The 26,613-nt window shown below is 35.5% G+C and overlaps 1 protein-coding gene across 3 annotated transcripts in view; it reads right to left on the minus strand.

Annotated features, from left to right (window-relative positions):
• The window catches only part of fgd5a (FYVE, RhoGEF and PH domain containing 5a), a 50,457-nt gene continuing 23,844 nt past the window's right edge, over positions 1 to 26,613 (minus strand). For 2 of the 3 annotated variants that reach the window (XM_079844585.1, XM_079844586.1), the window contains exons 8-21: positions 16,713 to 16,803; positions 15,347 to 15,397; positions 15,192 to 15,250; positions 14,420 to 14,491; positions 14,180 to 14,248; positions 7,606 to 7,689; positions 7,366 to 7,445; positions 7,169 to 7,262; positions 6,533 to 6,670; positions 4,892 to 4,994; positions 4,167 to 4,303; positions 3,924 to 4,052; positions 1,495 to 1,649; positions 1 to 1,399 (exon numbers count right to left, since the gene is read on the minus strand). In XM_079844585.1, coding sequence (XP_079700711.1) covers positions 1,363 to 1,399; positions 1,495 to 1,649; positions 3,924 to 4,052; positions 4,167 to 4,303; positions 4,892 to 4,994; positions 6,533 to 6,670; positions 7,169 to 7,262; positions 7,366 to 7,445; positions 7,606 to 7,689; positions 14,180 to 14,248; positions 14,420 to 14,491; positions 15,192 to 15,250; positions 15,347 to 15,397; positions 16,713 to 16,803 — 1,299 coding nt within the window. In that variant the 3' untranslated portion in view covers positions 1 to 1,362. The remainder of the gene's footprint in view (positions 1,400 to 1,494; positions 1,650 to 3,923; positions 4,053 to 4,166; positions 4,304 to 4,891; positions 4,995 to 6,532; positions 6,671 to 7,168; positions 7,263 to 7,365; positions 7,446 to 7,605; positions 7,690 to 14,179; positions 14,249 to 14,419; positions 14,492 to 15,191; positions 15,251 to 15,346; positions 15,398 to 16,712; positions 16,804 to 26,613) is intronic. The other variant, XM_079844584.1, reaches the window with a different exon arrangement.

Consider the following 26,613-nt stretch of genomic DNA (forward strand, 5'->3'; position numbering starts at 1 on the left):
ACTAATCCTTTAATACTGGCGCTTTTTTCCCTTAAATTTGACAGTACAGCATTTTTTCAAATGTAACATTCGAACACAAATAAAAAAAAATATGATATAAAAAGAAAATGTCTCTTAATCTGGGCATTTTACAAATCTACTTAGGTTCTTTCCAGTGAGATGAATTATCCTACAACAAAACTCACCTCAACACACTTGAAAAAGCAGGTTTGAGCGTGCGTTTATATGACCTTCATGGTTTAAAAAAACAGACATTTTTAAACATATATTTTGGGAATAAAGCGGCTTTAGACGATGGCCCAATTGCTTAACAAACTGTCGATATTGTACAGCTTATGACACTAAGTTATTTTTAATGAAAGGTTCAAGCGACACAGATGTTCACAACATTTCCATACAGATTTACATCGAGGTTTTACCGAACTTCGCAAATGCATGCGCTTTGGAAATGACCATAACCATAGTTAAGCTGTTATTTATAACAAATGCATATAGGAATACGTCTTCCAAATGGTATTGCTGTGTTAGACATCAGTGGTGGCTAAACTCAAGTTAGCACAGCTTCACAATAGTAACAGTGGTATTCTATTGAAAACAATGGTAGCCATGGTAATGTTTGTAAGGGTTAAGTCAGCATGGGGGCCACTGCAAAATAACTACCAAAATGTGAGGAGAAAAATGAATTACAGCAGATGATAGGATAGCAATATCTTAATATAGCTGCAAATTAAATATATTACTGAATTGAAAAATGTACAGCTTGTTCCAGTTACGCTATACAATCACATTATGTCATTATAAAATATGTACTTTTTATATCTGAGGTGTTAGGATATGCCATTTAACTGTTTAATGAAATTAACAATATATTGTCTAACAAGCCTGTATTGGCATAATCATACTCATCCAAACTATAACAAATGCCTTGTACTTAATTTATTTTTAATTTTACATTGTATAAAATGACAGCACTGAATTATATCTGCATATAGAAAGGTAGTTACATTTTCTTTAAAAAAAACAAAAAAAACATTCTCCTTTATTCGACAAACACTTAAGTAGTTTCAGAACAATCATTCACTGAACTGCACTGTTTACATTTGGCACTTTTTTGAATTAGTCTTTGAAGTAGGTGAGGCACAGGACAAACAAACACCGAGCATGACATGCCTTGTGTGACTGTCCTTAAATTCAGCAGCCAAAAAGAAGATAAAGATAAAAAACGAAGGTATTTGTGGTATGACTCCGCTGGTTTCTCAGGCACAGGTGACTCTGATGTCATAGGTTTAAGCCGATAATGGGTTTAGCTGTCTGGGGAACCCTGCCCAGAGTCCTCTTGTCATCTGGGCAGATAGCTGGATACTATAACACTGTGGCCTCTTCCATAGCGTTTACCCACCTGCAAAATAACAGTTTCATTTCTTTATTATATTTCTGTTGATTTCATTTAATCGCAATTTTTGTTTGCGTAGTGTTGGTAGTGGAGTGTTATACCTGCGTGCAGTATGCTGGTCATCTGCTCTGAAGGTGTAATACAGTGTTTTTTTATGGTAGAGCTGGAAAACATTGTCTGTGTCTTCCCCCTCTGATCGATCAGACAGCTTCACAGTAAAACCCTGCAGAGGAAGACTTTCAGATGCCACTTTATCCTGCAGACACAAAAGAGAAAGACAGTTCAAATGTGTGCCGGGGGTTGTGCTACATGGTACTAAAAAAGACCTGACCCAGACAAAAATGAGCTTTTATTTAGCATCGTTCAGTTAGGGGTCAGTAAGACTTTATTTAATAACATTAAATAAATAAACATTAGTAACAATAATAAATGTTTTCCATATTTGATCTGCTGAACATATTTCTGTCCAAGGAGTCCTAAAAGTGTAACTTACTATAAATACTCATAGACTCCTGATGTTACATCAGCCAGACAGTTGTCCATATTTGACCTAATGATATTTCAGAACAGCGTCCTCGATCTTGAACTTTCTATTCTCATCAACTCCTTCTGATGTTTTATATATTAGTCCATATTTGACCTACTGAACATATTTCTGGCCAAAGAGTCCTCAAAGAGAATACTCATAGACTCCATCTGATGTTTTATCAGCGATACAGCAGTCTGTATTTGACCTATCGGTGACCTACCTAGGGTGTTCGTTCTTGAGCTTTCTATACATACTTATAGACTCCTTCTGATGGTTTATTAGCCAGGAAGTAGTCCATCTACTAATAATTTTCCAGGCCAAATATTCCTCAATGGGTAACTTACTATACATTCTTATAGACTTCTATCAAATGTCTTTCAACCATAGAGTAGTCTATACCTTACAAACTGAACATATTTCAGTTCTCAAAGGGAAACTTACTATTCATACTCATAGACTTCTGACGTTACATCAGCTAGACAGTTGTCCATATTTGACCAATTGAACATATTTCAGGCCAAAGAGTCCTCGACCTTGAACTTCGTATACATACTCAAGGACTCATTCTTACGCCGGCTTCACGTGCGGTGGCAGCGCAGAAGTAGTGCGTATGGAGAGCGGGAGCAGTGCGCGCCCGTTGTGCTTTCACACTGGCAGCTTTTGACGCGCGCAGCTGAACCGCGGCTTGTGCATTGCAAATACAGACGAATATTGTCCATTCTGTCACATTTTCCGGTGTTTTCCTCTGACCCCAGTCTCGTGCTTTGATTTATGATGGGCAGCATATATCTGCTGCGAATGCGACCGTGTTCCCCTCTGTCCCAAACACATATGCATATAACATACAGTATATTTTTCATGATAAAGGTAACCTTAAAGTTAAGATCTGCCTCTAGCTTTAACCATTTAAATGGAGATTTGAAGTTTAGGCAAAAACTTCTGGCAGTGATGTGTTTTTGTGTATTTTATCAATTTCTTCCACAGCGCTGGATGTCATAGGGTGATTGTGAAACACATAGAACACTTCACTACATGATTTCATGGTGAAATTTGTTATTTTTCATGTAAATCAGGTCAATTTTGATCAAGAACAATGCACTGTGTGCACTGCCCCTTCTGCTCTGCTCCTCTGCGTGCGGTGTGAATACTCTAATCTGTTAATACGGGCGCCGAAAAAAAAAAAACGTGCTGCTTACACTCTGCTAACGCGTGCAGTGTGAAACCGGCCTTATGTTGCATCAGCAGAACAGTTGTCCATATTTGACCTACAGAAAAAATTTCAGGCCAAAGATTCCTTGTTCTTAAAGTTTTTATACATACATTTTAATTCATTGACTCTTTTTGAGACTTTTGACCTACTGCTAATATTTCAGAACAAAGTGTTTTCGATCTTGAACTTTCTATACATCCTCATTGTCTCCTTCTGATGTTTCATCAACATACAGTAGTCCATATTTGACGTAATGAACCTATTTCGTCAACACATTTGTAAACATAGTCATTGACACTTGATGTTACATCAGCCAGACAATAGTCCATATTTGATCTAATGTAGATATTTTGAGCAGCAAATCAGCATATTAGAAGGATTTCTGAAGGATCATGTGCCACTGAAGACTGGAGTAATGATGCTGAAAATTCAGCTTTGGCATCACAGGAATAAATTACATTTTAAAATGTATCTAGAAAACAGTTATTTTAAATTGTAATAATATTTCATAATATTAATGTTTTTATTGTATTTTTGAACAAATAAATGCAGCCTTGGTGAGCATAAGAGATGTCCTTCAAAAACTTTTGAATGGAAAATAAATGCATTACCATTTTACCTTTTACATTGACAGCCCTAGTAGTATTTCATCAATCACCCAAAGAGGTGAACAAAAAATTATGATGTAAAACAAAATCTAGATTGTTGCGTGTGCATGTATGCTAACAAGTGTGTGTGTGTGCATGTAATGTAGTGTCTGTGCTGGTGTGGGAGACTCTGGGTCCCCTCACCTCTCGTGCTTTAAAGGTGTAGAGCACCTTGTCTTTGAGCAGGAACCACAGCCTCTTCCACTTCCTTTTGCTCTTTTTGCGCCTTTGCAGACTGCCACTGATAGTGGACCCCTCTGCACCCACAGATACCTGCACACATGGAGGCTTTTTTAGGCACATTGTGTAATAATGTTTTAGACAGAAAAATACCATAACATGATTCAGAAAGTGAGGGAGCTGGGGAAAGTTTGTGTGTGTTTGTACCTGTGTGAGAGGTGAGCTGCTCTTTCTGTTCCTCCACAGGCTGGGCGGCTGTAGGCTCTGGAACACAGCAGAGAGAGGCCTGCTGGCCCTGTTTGAGCGGGGACTAGCGCTCCCACATGATCCAGGAATATTACCACCTACATACACATTAAACACGGACATTAACTAGACAGAATTCAAGATTATTTTAAATGTTTCAAATGGAAATGTGATATTATGTTTAAACAATCAATTGCAGACGAATAATGATGAATTTTGAGAATACATTTTATTTTGGATAAATTATTCTAAAAAAAATATTTTATCTGTGATTCTGAGCATTAAATAGAAAATACCACTTACTCACCCTTTAGTTGTTCCAAACCTGTATGAGTTTGAACACAAAAGAAGATATTTCAAAGAATGTTGGTAATCAGACAGTTGATGGTAGCCATTGACTTCCATAGTAAAAACATAAATCAATGGCTACCGTCAACTGTCTGATTACACATATTCTTCAAAATATCTTCTTTTGTGTTCAACAGAAGAAAGAAACTCATGCAGGTTTTGAACGACAGGAGGGTGAGTAAATAATGACAACATTTTCATTTGTGGGTGAATTATCCCTTTAAAGGTTTCAGATCAGCATCCAATCAAAGTGAACAGTTAAAATGAAACATTTCTGTACAATTTGTAACCCTAAATTGCTTAACATACTGTCTAATTTTGCAGTCTTTTCCTCTTACCCTTCTTCCTGAGCTCAGCGTAGCAGTGATCACAGACTTTAGCTATCCTATCCTTCAGGTACTTTAGAGGATACCTGTTCCGCGAGCAGGAACGACACACAACCTAAAAACCAGATGAATAAAGAAGAGAGATGCTAATGTCAATAGTCATTAAGATTTTTAAAAATACATTTAAGTATCCATTAAATTGATCAAATATGACAGTAAAGACATTTATAATGTTACATATAATTTCTATTTCAAATAGATGCTGTTCTTTTTTTGAACTTTCTATTCATTGAAGAATACTGAAACAAAAAAACGGTCAACTGTTTTCAACATTCAACATTTTCATTTATTTCATTTATTTGGGTGGGACAATGCATATTGATGAACGTACAATATAAATTGACGTAAATACACCGGATTTAGCACAAAGCTAATTTCCATCCGTAGTCCAATTTTAACAAATGTTTATTGTGCACTGCATTTTTTTTTAATTGAAATAATATTTCACAATATTATGGACTTACTGTATTTATCAAATAAATGCAGCCTTGATGTGCATAAAATACTTCTTTTCAAAAGTATAAAGATAATCTTACTGACCCCAAATCTTTCAACGGTATGTGTACAGTGCTGGGTAGTAACTGATTATATGTAATCTGGATTATGTAATCAGACTCCAAAAATTAAATACTTGTAATTAGATTATATTACATTTTAAAATACTCATCATCAGAATAGTTTTTATTGGCTTTTTATTGCTTACATTACTTAATATTCACAAAATGGCAGTAAATTAATCAGAATTAATTGATTCTCACTAATTCTTCTTATTTATCTTTTAAATTTTCCTTTTTTTTTTAAGTTTTGTGGAATTGCAGACACATGGAAAATTGAGAGGCCGCACAGCATATATGAATAATATATTTTCAAGTTATTTATTTCTTTTAATTTAACTTTTTTAAATTAATTATTAGCTTTCCCCCTGCAGTTTATTCCCAAACCCTAGTTTGGGAAACCCTGATATAATGTCATGTTTAATGCACTTCATGTTGTCAACAAAAAAAGGGAATCATTTTCTCAGTGTATTTTTTATCAATATGGTACACTATACTATTCAAACCAATGTTATAAAAAACCTTAGGTCAAAAGAAATCTAAAAGTAGTGAGATTATATTACCTAACATGTGTAATGTAATTATTATGTTACTAACTACATTTTTTTATCATGAAATTTGTATTCAGTAAGGGACTATAATTTGTAAGTAATCTACCCAGCACTGTGTGTGAGTGTGTGTGTGTGTTATATAAAAGAATTTAATAATAAAAAATGGAATATACACAAGATTCCTGAAACTAAACTAAATTACTTTGCACAATATTTTCTGGAAATATTGGAAAACTGCACTATTAAATCAACATATAACTGTGACTGAACTAAATAATAAAACCCTTTCCTGACACAAGAGGGAGCTGTGGTATATTGTTTGATATTTTATTATCTAATGCAATCATGTTCATACATTTTCAAATCTTAATTCGAATCTTAACACTTTTTAGGGCCACTGTAAAGACCACCTCTGAGTATTTCATTGTAAACTGTTACATAAGTCAAAGAATATAAGTCTCCCTATAAACAAGATACAGATGTTTTACCTTTCCACATGCGTTGCAGTGATGCCGTCGCAGTGTTAGTCTGAAGTCTGACGTGCAGTTCATACACATCATCACATGTGACACAGGAACCAGAACAGGAGCAGCCTCTCCCAGAGACATCCATAATTTCTCTCTCGCCTGGAAACATGGACAGTGAAACCGAATGTGATATTTTAACAAATAGATTCCTTAAAGAGGACCTATTATGCTTTTTTACATTTTCAACTTTCTTTAGTGTGAAATGTTGCTGTTTGAATATAAAAAAGTTACAAAGCACACTGTTACAAAGTTACAAAAGTCACTGCAAAGCGAGTTATTCTCTATATCGTACATTTACAAAACATGCTTGAAGCATTTGACTAATCACAACACACTGTTCCAACTGACCAATCAGAGCACATAGTGCTTTTCAGAAGGATGGGCTTCACAAAAACAGATACTATACTGAGCGTTACTAACAGACTGGGAAGAGAGGTGCCGCAACAATGTGAAATATGTGGAAAATAATGTGTTTTTTGAACATTCAAGCATGAAAACCTATTCTAGTACACCCCAAAAACTTAATCAACACTTTTTAAAGGACATAATATGGCCAATTTAATACTGAATACTAATGAGAAGATAATTTCCTCACACCTCACTAGAGCAGCTGAAGGTATTGAGGCCTGCAGCGTGATCCGCTATAGCCCGGCTCAACGTGTGGAACCAGTCTTCTCTTTCTCCTAAAGAACTATCAGAGACAGAGAGAAGCCATGCTTGAAGTGACTGTATGACAGTGGGTGTCAGTACATACAGTACAGACACATGCAAACAATTATGGAAATGCTCATTACCTTGCTGAGAGGGTGATGGTAACATCGCTGACTTCTATCCTGAGCGTGTTGAGCACATTGTCTATGACAGGTTTACTGACCTACAGACACATGAAAACACATATACATTTTAAAATGCTGCTTAGTTCTTAATACAGTTTGAATCACTCCTAATCTAACAGAGGAAACCAACTATATTTTGTTTCCTAGTTGCTTAACCAAAAAACAAAACTGATCTGCTGAGAGGTGCTGCTGTCTTACCTTCATTCCACTTAAAGTCAGTGTGTTCTTCAGCCTGTATTTACCATCCTGCTGAGGGTAGGTGTACAGCATCACGTCATTCATCTGTAATACACACATTCACTTAGCTAAATGGGGAAATTCCATAGATTTTTACTGTTTTTATATAACCCTAACCAACACCCTAACAGAAAATCTTCAGTATTTTTACAATAAAAAACACTTTATTTACTTTATTTTTAAACCATTCATTTTTGTGAAACCAATGAGGATGCCCCCAAAAAGAGCCTTTGATTTAGTTCACTTCAAAATACAAGTTAGTAGGTAGTAGGCACACACACACACACACACACACACACACACACACACACACACACACACACACACACACACACACACACACACACACACACGTGTTAACTAACATGATAACATTTAGATTAGAGAATTCAATTATTTCATTTTAAATCATTATTACTACTATAGACAATAATAATGCATTTAAACTATTTAAACCCCTAATCGTAAATATGAGCATGATGCTTGCTTTCTGTTGTGATTATTTCCACCACAAGGAGGCAGTAAAGGCTTTAAATCTCAACCTACTTGACTTAGATTAGAACAACTGCTCAAAATAGTTTTCACACGATTCATTTCATTCCTGCCTTTGTAATGCACATTCTTCCACAAGTGTAGCATGTTCTGTTTAGTACTCAAAACATTTCACATGTTCAATACAATAGGTTGTGCTTGATAAAAAAACTTTAAGTTTAAGGGATATTTTTCTGCGCTTCAGTCCTGACAATGAAGTAGTTGTGAAAGGAATACAAACTCACGCCCACAAACAGACAAGCCCTACACTTCAAACCATTGTGTTTGCTTGACATATATAGCTCCAAACAAAAGTGGTGACATCATCAGACACGCAATGTGCGTGCCCCAAACATCCGCAGTTCACAGGCAGGGTCCAGGAATTCAGTCCGGACGCTCCTGAGAAAGGCTTTTTGGGTGGAGGCAGCAGGACAGGGACAACAAAAACATCAACACTAACAGTCACAACAACCCTGAAACAGCTGAGAATGTAATGGACACAACAATACTGTCCTTAACAAAAATTCTCATGTGTGCGTGACGTGTCCCTTTAGACTGGACCAACAACTTATGAGTCCTACATAAAACCTCCATAGTGATCTGATATGATTACAGTAGCCAAGACTCCTATTAAACTGCACCACAATTTTACTTAACTAATATTTAATGTCTCACAATAAAGCTTATTCAAAACTAATATGTCACAGTAGGGTTCCTTCCTATACCTTTTGACTTTTCCAGTTGTTTATGATTAATGTATAAGGATTTTTGATAATTTATAGAGATTGCTGGGACAGATTTTCTTTTTTTTATGTTTGGTAAAATTCCTTGAAATTAGTAGCTTACACAAATTACAAATAATAATAATAATTTTAAATAACTTTTCGAAGCCTGTAAATCCAGATATTTTAGTATTATTTATAAACTATTATAGAATGTGCTTTTATTTTTTTATATTTTAATGTGTATTTGAATTTTAGTAGTTATATACATTTTATGTACATTTTGAAAGTTTTTATTTAGCTTAAATACATTTTTATTTTAGTTTTATTAATTTTACTTCAACTTTAACTTATTTTATTTCAGTTAGTTACCAAAGCAACATTTGTAATATTCATTTAAATTTTATTTTTCATCTTATATTTGTATATATTTTTTATTTCAGCTTTATTTTAAGGACCAAGAATGACGTGTGACACTTTGTAAATCACAAAATTAAAATTCACTTCTCTAAAACGTTTTCCACGATGGTGAGAATCCTGTCTCAATGTTCACAATGTATTTCTGAACCATGGTCGTCCTTCAAAGACAGTGACTGCATTGAGTCTGACTGCTGTAGGGAAGAAGTGGCAGATTAGTACAGGCAGTGATGGGTGGTTTTAACAGAGGAAATGGCCCTCACGCATCCGCGTTTGAGTAATGATTTGTTGGCAGGATTTTTGAGCCGATTCACTTATTACTCCATAAATTAAATCTGGATCTCAAAGAGTCATCGTTACCAGGGGACCCTCTGACATCATATTGCACACAGTCTGTGCTGGACTCTATGACATCAGTCACAAGCTCTCATAAAAAAACATCAGTCAGAACGTGATCGCTTCAGGGAGGGCAAAAGAGCAGGAAGAGTTGAAAAAAAACCATGAAGAATAAGTCTGACTGATGCAGATGTATGTGAAATGCGAAATTCAAATACGTAGGCTACAAAATGCCTTATCTCTCTAATAACCTAACCTCAGAGAACATGTGGCAATGTGAAAATCAATTTTTTCCACTTTTTTTTTTGGGCAAGTGCAGTTTCGCCAAAAGACTAGGTAATCTCCTACAGTACATGATGCTGTGAATCACACAATGCACAATTTGTCACAAATATATCATAAATTTGGCAGACGCTTTTATCTAATCTATAAATCTATAGCGACTTCAAATTGCATTCAAGGTATACACATTTTATAAGTTCTTGCTTTCCTTGGGAATCGAACCCATGACCATGGCATTGCTAGCACTAAGCTCTGTTTGAGCTACACATTTTGAAATATTATTACAATTTAAAATAACTCTTAGTATAGTTTAAATTGTACTTTATTTATTGTAAATTAATTTAGGTAATTTATTCCCGTTCAGCATCATTACTCCAGACTTCAGTGTCACATAATCCTTCAGAAATCATTCTAATATGCTAATTTGCTGCTCAATAACCATATCTTATTATTATCAATGTTGAAAACTGCTTAATATTTTTCTGGAAACCATGATATAGAATATATTATTTTCAGGATTCTTTAATGAATAGAAGGTTCAAAAGAACAGCATTTATTTGAAATAGAAATCTTTTGTAACATTATAAATGTCACTTTTGATTAATTTAATGCATCTTTACTGAATTAAAGATTTGTACTGAAAAAAAAATTCTACTGATCCTAAATTTTGAGTGCAAGTTGACAAGATTTAAAGCATCTTAGCTGAACTCAACCATACCCAGATGTTAAATCTGTACAACAATCTTCTCAAAATCTCATCAAGACATTCAGAAAACCACCCAAGTGAAATAACTGAGTGTGGAAGTGGTACTTTAGTGACACCACACCACGCAGTTTAAACAGCTGAACTGACTGCTCAGTCTAATGTTTTTTGTGTTATTTTCAGCTGCGGTGCCTCAGTGTTGTTGATCTGTTGTTCTCTGGGCCTAGTCTTCAGTGTGCTGTCAGTACAGTCCCAGCACAGGAAGCTGGTATCCACTGACCTACAACAGACATCCTGAGAGGAAGCACGACCCTCGAAAACAACAGCGGTAGACGGGTGGGGGTAGCCTTGTGCTACAGCTAACATAGCCTCCAGTGTCCGGTGAACACAAGGCACATATATACCGGCTCACTTACTCTCTAGGAACCTGGCTGACGTGTTCTTAACGACCAAATATCAGTGAAACAGAGATAATACCTGTCTGACTACTCAGTACACAAGGGGGCAATAAAGGTTCCTTCAAATGTCTGTGTCACAAAACTGAATGTGCAAGGCAGCTAGCTGCAAACACATTGACAGTTTAACTTTAACTAACTTGCCAAGCAATATTCCCTTCAGACTGTTGCTCTGCCATGAAGACAGTTTCTAAATCCAGCAATATCCAATGAGGAGAATGCAACACCTACTTGCCATCAGACACATTTCCAAATGCAAGAAGCAGCAATATAAGTCTAACTGAAAGAGATGCTGTTAATGGTCCCTCTCTGCCAATCGGTCTGATCAATCAACATGCATTTACAAAACACACAAACTAAGTCATGTGAGCTCCAAATGGCAGTGAAGCCACCCGTTCTACGGCATGTAAACAAACCCTTGTGGTGAAAAAGCATACTTTTTAAAAGATTGCTTATAACAGAAATAATTTACCTTAAAATGAATGTACTTAAGTGTGAACTTAATGTTGCTTTTGGACACTTAATTACATGTTATATAACTAAAATGTCGGTAACACTTTACAATACGGGTGTACTAATATGCATTAATTATTGCTTAACTAATGCACAGATAATCATGTGTTAATGTATGACTCATGAAGAAATAAGAAGTAATAATTAATGATTACTGCATCAGCAGCTAATAGAGTCTATATGGTAAGTAATGTATGCATTGCTATTGATTAAATGTATCATGTATTAATTCCATAATTGCATATACTATTACCTATTACCTAGTGTAAATTAATAGTTAATTACTACAATTGGGCAAAGCTATGTACTTCATCTTCCAGTTGTCTGCTTTAATTAATCATTAGCTAATGATTTGCAAATGTATCATTATGTTATGACTACTTGTTGAGGCACATGACTATTAACAAATTAAGTAATATGTCATTATTGTTATGGGTTTTGACATCCCCTGTAAAGGTCTGTGGGGTCTGTTGCACATGCAGTGAATGTGTTTGAAGGATGGGCAAGTTGGGCTGCACACAAATATCAGCACACCAGAATCTGAACTACTGACCGCTGCTACACCGTATTTAAAACTGGTAGCGGCCATTTACCGAATCATGCCGCAACAGCTGTTTACACTGGAGATGACAGACCAATACAAGTCCATTTGTCCATCATGACAAAAGTAGCGCAAGAGCTTGGCGTATGTCAGAAACAGAATGTGGCATCAGTTTACTGTCAGGGTTTTGTGTCGTGTAGCGTCACGCCACATCCAGTGTAGTTTCACTGATTAATTATAATGGGCTCTTTTGTCTTTGTCCGGTCTAGACACAGTGTTATGAAATAGCAGTGCATGCCCACATGTTCTCAGTGTTCCGCCTTTGAATCCTAGACCTTAAGCTTAACCTGACATATTCCTGTGCCATGAACAACAAGGTACTGGATGTGGCAGTTCATCTGGCACAGTGGAATTGTAGAGAGCTGGAAATTGAAATCTATGGCTTAGTGTGGATGTCAAAACCATTACTTAACAATTAGTTAATAGTCTCAACAAGTAAAGTAATAACTAAACGATACCTTTGCAAATCATTAGCTAATGATTAATTAAAGCGCACAACTGCAAGTTGAAATGCATGGCTTCGACTCATAGTGGTAATTAACACATTACTTGACACTGTTAGTTAATACTACATGTTATTAAGGAATTCATACATTGACATTTAATTAATTACAATTCATATCTTAATCTATTAAACATAGAATCTTTATTAGCTGCTGATGCAGTAATCATTAAGTGGTTTAGTGGCATTAACATGTGATTATCTGTGCATTAGTTAAGCATTAATTAATGCATATGCACCCGTATTGTAAAGTTTTACCAAAATGTATAATAATTAAATGTATATTTTGACCGACTCAAGTAAGACATAAGTACATTTTCATTTGTAATTTCAATTTCAAAGTCATTGAAATATGGTTAACGTGCACGGCCGAAAGTACTGACAAGCAAACAAAATATAATGTTAATTATAAAATGTTAATTATTTTTGGCCAATTGTCTGAAACTTCACACACTTTCAAATGCATTTTCACTACATGAAAAGTTCTTAGTGTGTCAAAAAACATAAAAATGCTTTATTACCTTCAATTCATCTTGTGCTACTATATTTCATTTGGAACTCATGTGAAAATGTTAAAAACTTTGCTTGGCAAGTAGTGAAACCATGTCTTAGTGTTTCAAAAAACATTCAACATTTTTTTAACATTGTTTCTTTCTTGGAATTCCAAATCAATAATTGTAGCACAAGTGAAAATCAACAAGACTCTTCATTTTCAGGGTAGCCCAAACTTTCCACACCCAACTTGATTTTGACATGTTTAGTCGTCATTTTTGGAGCATTTACTTGTCAGTTTAGTGAGACCATTTGGCAGTGGCATCTTTCCTGACCTCTGGTTGTAGTATGGATCATATTTTCCAAACTGGCATAGGATAATGTACCAAAATGCATGACTTCCTCAACAATCTATGACTTATATTCTTCATCTCGACCCTCACCCTCACCCTCACTTCTTCTATCCTCCTTGATCTTCAACTTCTTTCGTTCTTACTACGACCTTAGGTACAAATTTTCCTCTCTTTCTTCTATAAAACTTACTAACATCAACCTAAAACACAAGTGAAAAGGCTATTATAGATTTTTTGGTCTTTGAGTTATTGATTTTACAAAATGTGCATTAAAAAATTACCAACAACTTTGGAAAACACATTTAGATGTTATAAGTATTTCCTAGACTAAAATGAACTCACAATGGAGCTTTGACAGCATGTGAACTTTCATGTGCTAATGTCTCCTTCACTTCCTTGTTGCCAAAAATGTCAAGCTCGTGGCACATAGATTTTTCATTTTATTGGCTGAAGGGGATGTCGTATGATAATACTAAAATGCAATTTTTTTTGGTTGAATATTATTTCTCTGCATAATTTATAAATGACGATACACCAGGTAGGTTTAAGATTTGAAGTACACTACAAGTGCACATTCAATATAATTGAGCACACTTCAAAAGAAAAGTAGAGAAGCATGATAAAATACCAGGAAGAGGTGTCTGGGCTGCCTGCTTTTACGAGAGACCTTCATCAGGGTACCCTCCTTCACAAAAACCTGCAAAACACACAGGTGCCAGAGGCAAGGTGAGTTATGGGTAAGGGTGTTATTCACTTGAACCTTTGATGTCTAATAACTGTTACTGATCTTTCAGGTTTTACAGCCAGTGAAAACAGTAGTAAACTATAAACATGAAACCATAAATACAGTGTATGGAGCAGAATTTACCCTTCCTGGTTGGAGAAGGTCTCTTTTTCCTCTCACGCTGTAGTCAATATGGACCAAACGAAGCAGGTTCTCCTGCGATTTTGAGGGAGAAAGACATGAGAGTGAGAAACAGAAATAAATCTAGAAAACGAAAGTGTTTATTTCTTATTCTTGATGAGAATAAGAAAGAGCTGTTAAGAAATGAATAATACAGACAGAAGGATTCTGTGTCTGTCTGAGACTATGGGCCCTATCATACACCCTGTGCAATGCGACGGCAGGCACAGCGCTAGTGTTTTTTGCAAGTTTTTAGCCTGACGCAGTTATCATTTTCACGTTCAGCACCATGTTGTTTAAATAGCAAATGCAATCATACCCATCTGTTCACTCATTGGCGCGTCGCTATTTTGAGGCAACTGAAATCAATGCGCCATTGACCAACAAAAAACGGATTGGTTTATTGCATGTTACGCCCAAAACACACCCATGACTCAATAAGAGAATAGGTACAACCCTTTTGGACAATGCGCCTGGCGCCCCAATCGTTTTTTCAGTCAGTAAACTAGCAAAAGTGGATTCGGACACGCAAGTGCACCTGCGCCATGCGTTCAGACTGTTAAAATAGGGCCCTATATGTGTGTGTGTTTGGAGATGCCTCTGTGTCCCGCTGATTTCACACTGCTCTTTTTGTTTCTGGACACCTGGGACACTTTGATGACATAATTTCCCCTTGCTCCTTTTTCATCATGTGTTAACAATACAACGCACTCTCTCACAAATAGAGACGACTCACCCCGTGTTTTAGATTGTCATTAACCTGGTCTGCGACCTCTGACACGATTACCAGCGCAGCTGTTGATAAAAAGTTGCAGTCACAATTAGTGTTAAATATGGTCAAATATGGTCAGTGTTCATCACTGTATGACAGAGAGACAGAGACAACAATACCTTGTGTGTCTTCATACTCTTTCGAATCCGGGGAGAGATTGTTTAAGTAGTCTGAAAAGAATGAGATAGAAACCAAATGAAGAATAATCAAAACACAATTATTTTTCACAGGCTCATCCCCTTACACACACTCAAACAGTCTTATGTTTTGTTTTGTACAGGATCCCACATATACACCCTCAAGGTTGAAATGATAACAGCCTCCGTCACACTCGAGCACAACAATTTACACACTCACAACAACGTTGTTTTCCTTTTTAGCACATTTATTCAATGTAATATTGCAGCTGTTTCATTCTAGTCTGTGTGATTTCTAATAACTAATCAGACCCTCACACACACACACACACAAATTGTTTATTAGGAGCCTAAATTGTGGGATAAGCTATTATTTACAATTAACTCGAACTCAAAACTTGGTATTTGCAGCTTTTGTATGGTGAAATCGAATCATCAAAGCTCATAATGTGACAGCACTCAAGAGTGAAATTTCACCAATCAAAATGTGAACACCAGGACTGCAAGTCAGCAGCAAAAACATCAATTTTACACATAAGATTATGTCCATAAACTGTTGAGAAAGTAGTTTTATTATTTAATTACTGTATTTCCTGTGTTCTGATGCAGTTAGATAAATATAGACTCTGTTCTGTTGCAAAAATGAACCGAGTCTATTCAACTGCATTACACATGTTAACTCTTTCCCCGGCATTGGCGGAAATTTACGGCTTTCCATGTTTTCACTGTTATATGGTAGGGGGTGCTATGCCATATCTTCTGAAAGAGTACTGAAACTCCTGATCAAATCAAGTTGGCAGCAACTGCCGGTACAACCGAGCGTTGGAAACGTGTAATATGGTTTCTCATGTTTGTTGTGTTTCGAAAATATTTTAGTTTAGATTTACACAACTTGCATATAGTGTAGCTTTTGTCCAGGTAATTTTACCCTTCAACTTCATAGAAGCCAAAAAGCTTCCATACGCTAGCTTTTAATGCAGAGAGTGCCGGTCGGATTTCTTGCTCAGCCTTCATGCGTCTCTGTTATGTGCACGCCACAGGGCGCTTCAGAGTTGCGCCTTTTGTGTTCCGTCAACATTACGTTATCAACATTTTGAAAATAGATTTTTTTTTTACATTTGTGAATTGATTTAGAATCATCCACGTCTGCATGGCGATGCATCTAAGAATCAAACCCCCCCCCCCCCCCCCCACCCTTAGGAGCCATGAAATTTTGTGAAAATGATCAAATATGCTGCCGGTGGCTGGCAACTTTTTTTTTTTTAAACGCTGGTGGGGAAAGAGTTAAATTATTAACTGTGCAGAAAAATATAATCTGGACTAAATATTTGAATCATGCAGTGTTCACCTGTCAGCAGCATGCGGTACTGGAGCACACGCACAATGACCCGCAGCAGCTGGTGTTTCAGAGGAACATGAACTCCTTCTGCATTCTGCGTCTGGAAGACACACGCAAACACATGCAAATGAGTAATGGCACATCAAACACAATATACAATGCCTGTAAACATATTTTAACTGTAGGCACACAGGAGGACATGAATATACACAAAAAAATGATCATTAGCAATATCATACACTTAATACTGCGTACATGTAACACAGGAATTGTAAAATGACTTTATACACAGAGTTTTAACTGTTCAAGCTACCCTTTAGTTGTTTGCATGACGTATTTCAGCTGCCATTTTAGTCGTTGTACATGATGTATAAAGATACATCTAAATTTATGTGAAATGAATGAGTTTAACGAAGATGTGAACCATTTTTACTAGCCAGAAACTCATAATTACAGTAATTTCATAGTATCTGCATATGCTTTGTTAAAAAAACAGACATAAAAAGGTATATAAACACAACACTGAGATTGTGGTTTTGGGGTGGAACAAACTCAAATGCGTACAATCATACTCAACCGAGAGTCAAATGCCACCTGTGCTCCCTCTTCACCCACAAGATACAGTATTATAGATTACAATGGCCCCACTAAGAAAAGCCCATTTCAAGGTTATTCATTGACCTTACCTTTCCCCTTACACAAAAACCTGAGTACGCCTCATTCCATCCAATTCCAACCCAATTATATCATTCACTGGGAGAAAAAGTGAACAAGTGAATCAGTCAAACGCGCAGTGAGAAGAAATCAATCAAGGCCTAATTGACTTTGACACGTCATTGTTCATGCGAGCTCTGAGGAGCCTGAGGGGACGTGAAAGGTCAGTAGAGGGCAGATAAGGGCAAATAACTTTAGACTTCTGGACGTCCAGAGACATGGGACAATTCTTGAGATCTTCAACAAGAAAAGGGGGACAGAAATGCCGTCAATGACCTTGTGTGAGAAGTGTGAACGGAGGGAGTAGTGGCTTCAAGATAAAGGAACAGACATCGACTGTCCAGTTTGCACACCTGCCACAACATTATTCCCACAACACCTCTGAAAGACACCCTCTGGCTTTCATTAGCTCTTTCACACCTGCTCTCTCAGTTTCCATGTGTGTATTGTAACCTTCATCATCATCATCATCATAATTCACCTGTTCTATCCATTACATAATTTCTCTTCACACTACACTGCAGTTTTTCTGACATAGATCTGTTATTTGGATGTTAGCATGAACATGTACTACATCTTAAATACTGGATATATTGACTTCAGATATTAAATAAAACATTTTATAAAATATTTAATGTTTAAAATATTCAGTAAATTCCACTTTAAAGTAAGATTTGTTTAAAATACATACTGATGCCAGATACATTGATGTATTAAATATTCATTAATAATACAAATGATACTGCACAAACCTTTTTTATAATAGAAGTGTGTTGACTATGTTGAGGAGCAATGGCCCTTTAGACCAGTGTCTGACCACATTTAAAAGGATTTGAGCAGAAAGTCTACATTAGGCACATTTAGGTTTTTGTGTGAATGTAGCCTCTCATTCTTCAACTCTAAATATCATGCACCTGTCTTCCATTATCGAATTACTTCCTCTATGTAGCGTTTCTTCACTGCAGTGAGCCTCATCCTGACCATAAAGCCTGTCAGATTCCTGTGTTTAAGCACAACATGGCTCCATTGTTAAAGGCAGTAGACCTAATGAACAGCCTCGCACTGAATACTTGCACCAAACTGCAATCCAATTGACATTTGTGCTGAAGAAGTGGCCAGTCTTTGTGTATGTGTGTAAGGGTAGATATTTAGCGCTAACACTCCAGCTGAATTGGGACACAGCCAGGAATGGGAACGGTGACTCGTGCCAGAGAACAGACAGGCTACACAAATCAGGCACTGGTCCGGCTGAAGCAGCGTCTGTGTGGACAGCTGATTTAATTGAGGGTTGTTTAAGAAGACTGCTTGGCTAATTAGCTTTTTTCCGCCTCATTGCCCAAATGCCAGATGAGTGTGTATGTGTGTCAGTGTCTTGTTCTGTCTTTATCTTGTCCTTTCCACCTGTGCAATTTAAAAGCAACACTGTGTAATAATGATACATACACACAGAACGCCATGCTCGTTCATAGTGGCTATATGTGAATTTTGTGAACATGAATTTTGAGCAAAGTGGATTTTGAATGCAACTTCCAAAAATACTATATATATATATATATATATATATATATATATATATATATATATATATATATATATATATATATATATATATATATATATATATATATATATATATATATATATATATATATATATATATATATATATATATTTACTAGTCAAAAGATTGGAACGATTTGGATTTTTAATGTTGTTAAAAGAAGTTTCTTATGCATAATGCTGCTTTCTTAATCAAAATCTAGTAAAAACAGTAATATTGTGAAATATTATGACTATTTAAAAGAACTGTTTTCTAGTTGAATATATTTTAAAATGTAATATGTTCTAATGTAATTAAAATGTTTTAAAATGTAATATGTCTGTGATGCCAGGAAGAGCAGGAAAGCTTTACACATTAAATTGATCAATGTGACAGTAAGTGGGTGTGGTCTAATCTCATCTTAACTTCTAAAAACTTGGCTCATCGTCTTATCCATTTCAAAGTCATCCATAGAGCATACATAACCCCTTACAACAGGTTCAAAATGAAATTGCAATCGACCTATACCTGCCATATCTATAACACTGTATCTTCAGGTACTTTTCTTCACATGTTTTCTTCACAATGTCCAATTGTTGTCAACCTATAGATTCGTAGACTAGTAAACTTTGTTCTGTCCTCCTTACTACAAACTGATTACATATCTAATCCAGGTCTATGTCTTCTTAATGATGATTCTGACTCCTGTATTAGTTCATTACAGAAGATAATGTTGTTTGCTGGTTTTACAGCTGCAAAGAAGACAATAATACAGAACTGGTTCACTCCGCACATGTGTGCAAAAACATATTGGATTCAGAGCCTCCTTGAAATAGTGACTTGTAAATGTACAACAGCACAAATTAATAAGGCTAAACCTAGTAACATTGATGCATGGAAATGTTTTTCTTCCAACATATTGGATTATATAAAGGAATGACCACATAATGTAATTTTTTTCTTTTTCTCTCTTTTCTTTCAGATTGTTAAATTATTGATATGTCTGTTGCTCCCCCTTCCCTGTTTTGTTTGTTTGTTTGTTTGTTTGTTTGTTTGTTTGTTTGTTTGTTTGATTGAGGGTATGCTATAATATCTAAAGACAAAAAAAAGTGACAGTAAGATATTTATGTTACAAAAGATTTCTATTTCAATAAATGCTGTTCTTTTGAATCTTCTATTCATCAAAGTATAATGTATCATGGTTAATAATTGAGCACAGATCAATATATTTAAATGATTTCTGAAGGATCGTGTGACACTGAAGACTGGGGTAATGATGCTGAAAATTCAGCTTTGCTATCACAAGAATAAAGTACATTTTAAAATGTATTAAAATAAAAAACATTTAAATTGTAATAATACTTCACAATATCACTGTTTTTGCTATATTTTTCATCAAGTAAATGCAGTCTTGGTGAGCATATAGGACTTCTTTCTAAAACATTTAAAAATCATAATTATTCCAAACTTTTGACGTATAGTATAGTGATAGATAGATAGATAGATAGATAGATAGATAGATAGATAGATAGATAGATAGATAGATAGATAGATAGATAGATAGATAGATAGATAGATAGATAGATAGATAGATAGATAGATAGATAGATAGATAGATAGATAGATAGATAGATAGATAGATAGATAGATAGATAGATAGATAGATAGATAGATAGATAGATAGATAGATAGATAGATAGATAGTAGGGATGCACCGAATATTCGGCCACCGAAAATTTTCGGCCGAAAATGGCCCAAAAGTGCATTTTAGGTTTTCGGCCGAAATACTTTTATCACCGAAACAACACGGCCGAAATGTTGTGATGACGCAAACAGAAACCGCGACCTGCACGTGCTTGTCTGAAGCAGTATATTTGAGAAACACCCACGTCAGCTCCATGTACAAGCACTGACAGCCAGAGCTCATGTTCTCGATGAGAAGAGGAACAGACTTCACTGTGAGTTCCCACACAAACATCGATCAACATGTATCACGAAATTCAAACGATAAATGCCGTTTTGACGCTCTTTAATGTGGCATCACTGATCACATCACAGTTCAAGCCGCGGCGCGCGCGCGCGTGAACGCGATCATCTGTGAGCGCGATCGATCATCTCTTCCTTAAGAATAAACATGAATGAATATCTTAAGGTATGTTGAGGATACATTAACACTTACTGTCACGTATCATATGTGGTGTAATCGCTCAATCAGTGTTTCAACAGCGAAAAGACGTCAATATAACTGCTTGTAAACTAGCCTAAACAATGTCATGTAACTTTAGCATCACATTTACCTCAGGCAGTCATTCAGTGTCCACAAAATTGTATTCACTAGAGTAAATCAACTCTTTCACTAAATATATGACCTATATTAGCCGTTATATTCATTATATTCTACTTAACCTGTTAATGATATCTTGATTATTTCCTGTATGTTTAAATAAACCTGTCATGAAAATGACAGACACTGTGTATAAATGATTATATTTCAACAACGAATTGGAGAAAAAACAATTTTATTATTAGATTATTAGTTATTGCAAAAACTGCCTTATGTGAAGTTTGCATGTTTGCGTACTATGTTATTTGAGTGTTGATTATTAGACCTAAAAATAAATAGCAACTGAATTTAGGCTAATAGTTTGGGCTCTGTTGTTAACCTTTAATATTAATGTGCAATTAAGGGCTCCCTATATAGTTTACAGCAATATCTTCAATACACTTTTAGTTATAATTTAATTCATTTAAGAACAGATACTTTTTTTTCCCAGTAAACCAATAAAAATAAATAAAAAGTCATTTTGTAAAACTGCTGTACCGAACCGTCAGTTTTGTGTACCGTTACACCCCTATTCTACAGTTAACATATGGGCTATGGCAGTCTTTGCTTTGATACACTATTATGTTGAAGGCCTACAGAGAAAATAGTTTTATCTTAAAGCAGTTGCACTTGTTCTGAATGCACTTTCTTGTAGTAGTCCTACAGAGAAAAATTTAAAATGCACTAGACCTAAATGTACTTTGTTTTTATGAGAGAACATTTAATTTAAAAACCTTTCGGTAGGCCTGTACATTATTATTTAATGCACAAATGAGTGGGGTCGAGTTAAACATTTTAGTTTGAATTTTATTTTATACTGTGCATTGTTGCAATGTGCTAAATAAATATTGGCATAATTTGTAATTGATTTATTCTTTGAAACTTTAATATTAATTTATGCAATTACAATGCCTTGATTTTAGTAAAGTTAGTAAACAGTCATAACCATAAATGCAATGGTACTAATAATTGGCATAATTTATTTCGGTGTTTCGGTTTTCGGCCTTGGTTTCCTCTTTTTCGGTTTTCGGTTTTGGCCAAGAATTTTCATTTCGGTGCATCCCTAATAGATAGATAGATAGATAGATAGATAGATAGATAGATAGATAGATAGATAGATATGGTCACACTCCCACAATGAAGTCGCAGCTTCTGCAGATCATTTATTTTAAACTGAAGGGCTAAAAGGACATGCTATGAAAATGCTGTAGAATGTTGAATATAAACATGAAGCTTGCAAAACAATCTCCTCTCTTCTCACTCTCTTTCAGAGCACCCCACCTTCGTCTCCTTCCTTCTTACACATTTTGCACACACACGCCCAGATACTTATAAACACACACACACACGTTTGTGGTGAAAATACCTCGTAAACAGTGTAGCTGAACAGGGCTTAATCCTATCAGACCACAGCGGTGATCAGATCAGCTGCTGTTGATACTTCATCTCTGTCATCAACCCAGCACGCACACGCACGCACAAAATGAGATTACACAAGCTCGGATCCAGAGAAGAGAATTCCTAATACATCCTCTATCCTCAATGCACCCACTATCCTTTATCGTAAAGCTCAAATGCTGCTAATACAAAATGTCACATAAGTGAAACCCATGTGGTAAATTCTACAGTACAAGATACATATAATAGATACTGTAGATTTATATATCTGGTCGAATCTCAACAAAGCATGTCCAGGTCACACAGCAAGAAAAGAAAAGGAAATATTTTAAAATTATTTCCTTCCTAGAGGTTGGTTCACTTATAATGTTAATTAACTTTTTTGCACAAAAAATATGTATATACTGAAAAACTATTTATTTTTAATCTTTTTTTTTTTCTCTGAACCGGTGTCTGAAAGGCTTGTCAGTAAATGGCCACTGTTATAATCAGCTAATTTCATTGTAACAGTATCAACAATTGTTTTGAAAATATTATCTATATAAAACCGTAATTTACAGACAAAGCACGGTTTGTGATGATGTAGCTGCTGTAAGGTCAGTGGGCTTCATCTTTCTATGAAATGTTCTTTGCGAACTCTCCATTACATTGTGCCTCATTTACAAAACAAAATGCTCCGAACAAACATATAATCATCTGACGTGATCCAGGAATCCATTAAATTAAATCATCAACTTGTTTTCGACACTGGAATCCTTCTGAAGTCTGTTCAGAGATGCAAATGAGCTGTTTAAACTGGACGTATCAAAGCGAACTCTTCTTTCACTCTTCCATTTGCCCTGTTGTCGACAAACTCCCTTTACTCAAAAACTCAGAAACTGAACATGCATCTGTATCCATCCAGTGTAGACAGCATCGGTGATTATAATGGGTTCTATTTACTTTTGATGCAACGCTCACATCCAATGTAGGCAAATGTCAGCCGTTCAGTGACTGAATGCCAGTGGGCGGGGGCCTATGGTGCAATGATGCATAACTGCATGTATACATCGATGTCTTGATCTGGGGACAGTCATATGCAAATGTTTTCGCCCATGTGACGTCACAGATCCCGCAATATCAAAATGAGCTGTTTTTGGAGGTTGATTAAATAAATGCATTGTTTATAATAAGGAGGACGTTTTAAGCTGGGCTCGACATTAACGCTTGTCTGCTTGTCCGGGACAAGTGGATTTTTTGAAGGGGCAAGTGAAAGAGAATTTTACTTGCCCGACGGACAAGTATCCTGATAAAACGTCATTAACAAAAAATAACTAGGGAATCACCAAAATGCTATAATGATTCTGCATTCATTAGTGTAAGTGGCGATCGATAGTGGATAATAATATATAATGTAGCTATAATGAACTGATGGTAACTATAACGTGCTAGCGCAGCCTCTCGAGGAGAAATCGAAACAAATGTGCACCGCTCACACAGAGAAAGTCAGTTAACACACTGCCATAAAAATGTAGAAATGTTTATTTATATTTATAACATATGATACAGTTGCAACGTCACATTACCAAGAGTGCTGTTTTCCTGAATAACATCACGACTGAAAATGACACTTTCATATGACAGTTCCATAAACAATTAATAACATTAAGTCACTTACATTTTAGATGCAATTTGAGTGTTTTTGTTCTATTTCAGCAGCGAAAATAGTTCCAAATAAAGATCACAGCAGAACGCGTGTCACTCTCACCGCAACAGCGTTAGTGAATGATTCAGCGTTTTGAATGAATCGGTTGAATCAAAGATTCAATGATCTATTCGTAAACGACTGCCTCATTCTTGAATGAATCAGCCGTTTGAAGGAATCGACTCAATGACTCACTCATTAGGAAGGTCACCTGCCACCACCTACTGGCGTTTTAGTTTCATGTTTAAACATTCTCTCCAACTTTTCTTATTTGCATTAAAAAAATAATTTAAACAATCTCATAACATTATTTAATGCAGTTGTAATTTTTCAGTGTAAATTATTTAATTTGATTGGTAACAGCCCTACAGTGTCTTCTTCTAATTTAATTTATTGATCAAATTTAAGAATATAAAAGGAAAGCTGAAGAATAGCCTATATTTAATGAGATTAGGGGGAAAATGCCCTTTATAAAAGGTAAAAATATCACAAATATGCAGATTTAAATATGGCAAAGCTGAACACTGATGAGCATATTGCTTCAGAATACATTTTATTTACAACACAAACAAAAATTTTAAAAAAATTCCGGACAAGCAATTTTTTTACTCAGACAAGTGAATGACAGATTTACTGGTCCGAAGGACAAGCACGTGAACAAGCTTAATGTCGAGCCCTGTTTTAAGCAATTAAAGTTGGAGGAAGTTTTAATGGTACAAAGACCAATATATCAAAAGATCCACGCAAATTTGATTTCTTATGTCATGACTTAAAATCAAGAAAAAAATTTTTTTTTTTTTTTTTTGTGAAATACGACCCAGACATATTCTTGACAAAATATTCTAAATATTCTAAAAAGCTGATATGTAGTGCTGACAATGGTGGTCTATAGGCTACTGATAAAGTCAAGCAGGTGTTTAAACTCCTGACTTGTCCACCTTCAGGCCTCGATCAATGAAACAACTGCATCTTCTCCCATTTAATGAGCCAAGAGAAGCATCACAGCACAGATTGGTGAATAAAACAAGTCAGCAGTGGCTAGACAAATGGTTGCCAGGTTAAGAGAAATGTAAGGAAAAGTCTACCTTTTTTGTTCACTTGTGTGTTTGTTTGTGCGGCGGTTCAGTACTGAGAGTCAGCTCTATTGGTTTCATTAGTGCGGAGTGACCAGAGGCAACCAGTGATGCCCAGTACATACATCACCCAGTCAAAGCCTATAAGCGTTACTGCAGCTGTACTGACCAGGACTCACAGAGGACTGAGTGAGCACATTTTACACCCAGAAATGAATAACATTGTGTTGAAAAGAATAATATGTGCTGTTATAAGCAGAAATTACATCTTAATCTCGTTTCATTACTCTGGGGTTATTGGGATCATAAGTCTTTACTATTGATTGTGAAGCCCACATGAGAAAACAGACCCATGGCAGGCTGTCACAGATTATTAAAGATGCAATCCTTGATCTAAAAAATATAAAACAGACCTCCTTAACTCATTTCACAAACATATGAGCGTGTGACCAAGCTCAATTAATGTGTATGAGAAACAAATCTACCCACATTTTTACTTTTCAATGAGAGCAGCTGATGACAATGCACACATTTAAAAGACATTTGGCTAAATCAGCCTTTCTTTCTCCCTTTCCTGATCTCTCTCTGCTATACATTGAGGGTCCAATTTTGGATCTACCACCCAAGGAGGCTTCTCTGAATACAGATGCTCATGCATATTAATGAGCGAGGACAGCTGGCTTCTTGTCGTTGGTGATCCCGATCACCATTGAAATGTGTGGTCAGTGACTCCACCAACCATCCTCCAATTAAATGATTCAGCGAAGCCTCTGTCATGAATATCGCAGAGACAGTGAACTGATTGTGTCCTTAATACACTGCAGGTATTAAAACTGCCATAGTCGATGCTACTAGATTTCGTGATTCTCAACTATTTCACGACAAAAAGTAATTTGGTATTGAACGCACTATTTAATAAAAATATTATTATACTTTTTTTTAGATAATAACATATATATGTTAATATTTTTATATATAAAAACAATATAAAATAAATTATATATATATATATATATATATATATATATATATATATATATATATATATATATATATATATATATATATATATATATATATATATATATATATATATATATATATATATATATATATATATACATACTGTTTAATCAAATGTAAAATTATTATATAAATAAATTAAATTAAATATCATG

The sequence above is a fragment of the Gobio gobio genome (genome assembly GCF_949357685.1).
Source record: "Gobio gobio genome assembly, chromosome: 19".
Taxonomy (NCBI): domain Eukaryota; kingdom Metazoa; phylum Chordata; class Actinopteri; order Cypriniformes; family Gobionidae; genus Gobio; species Gobio gobio.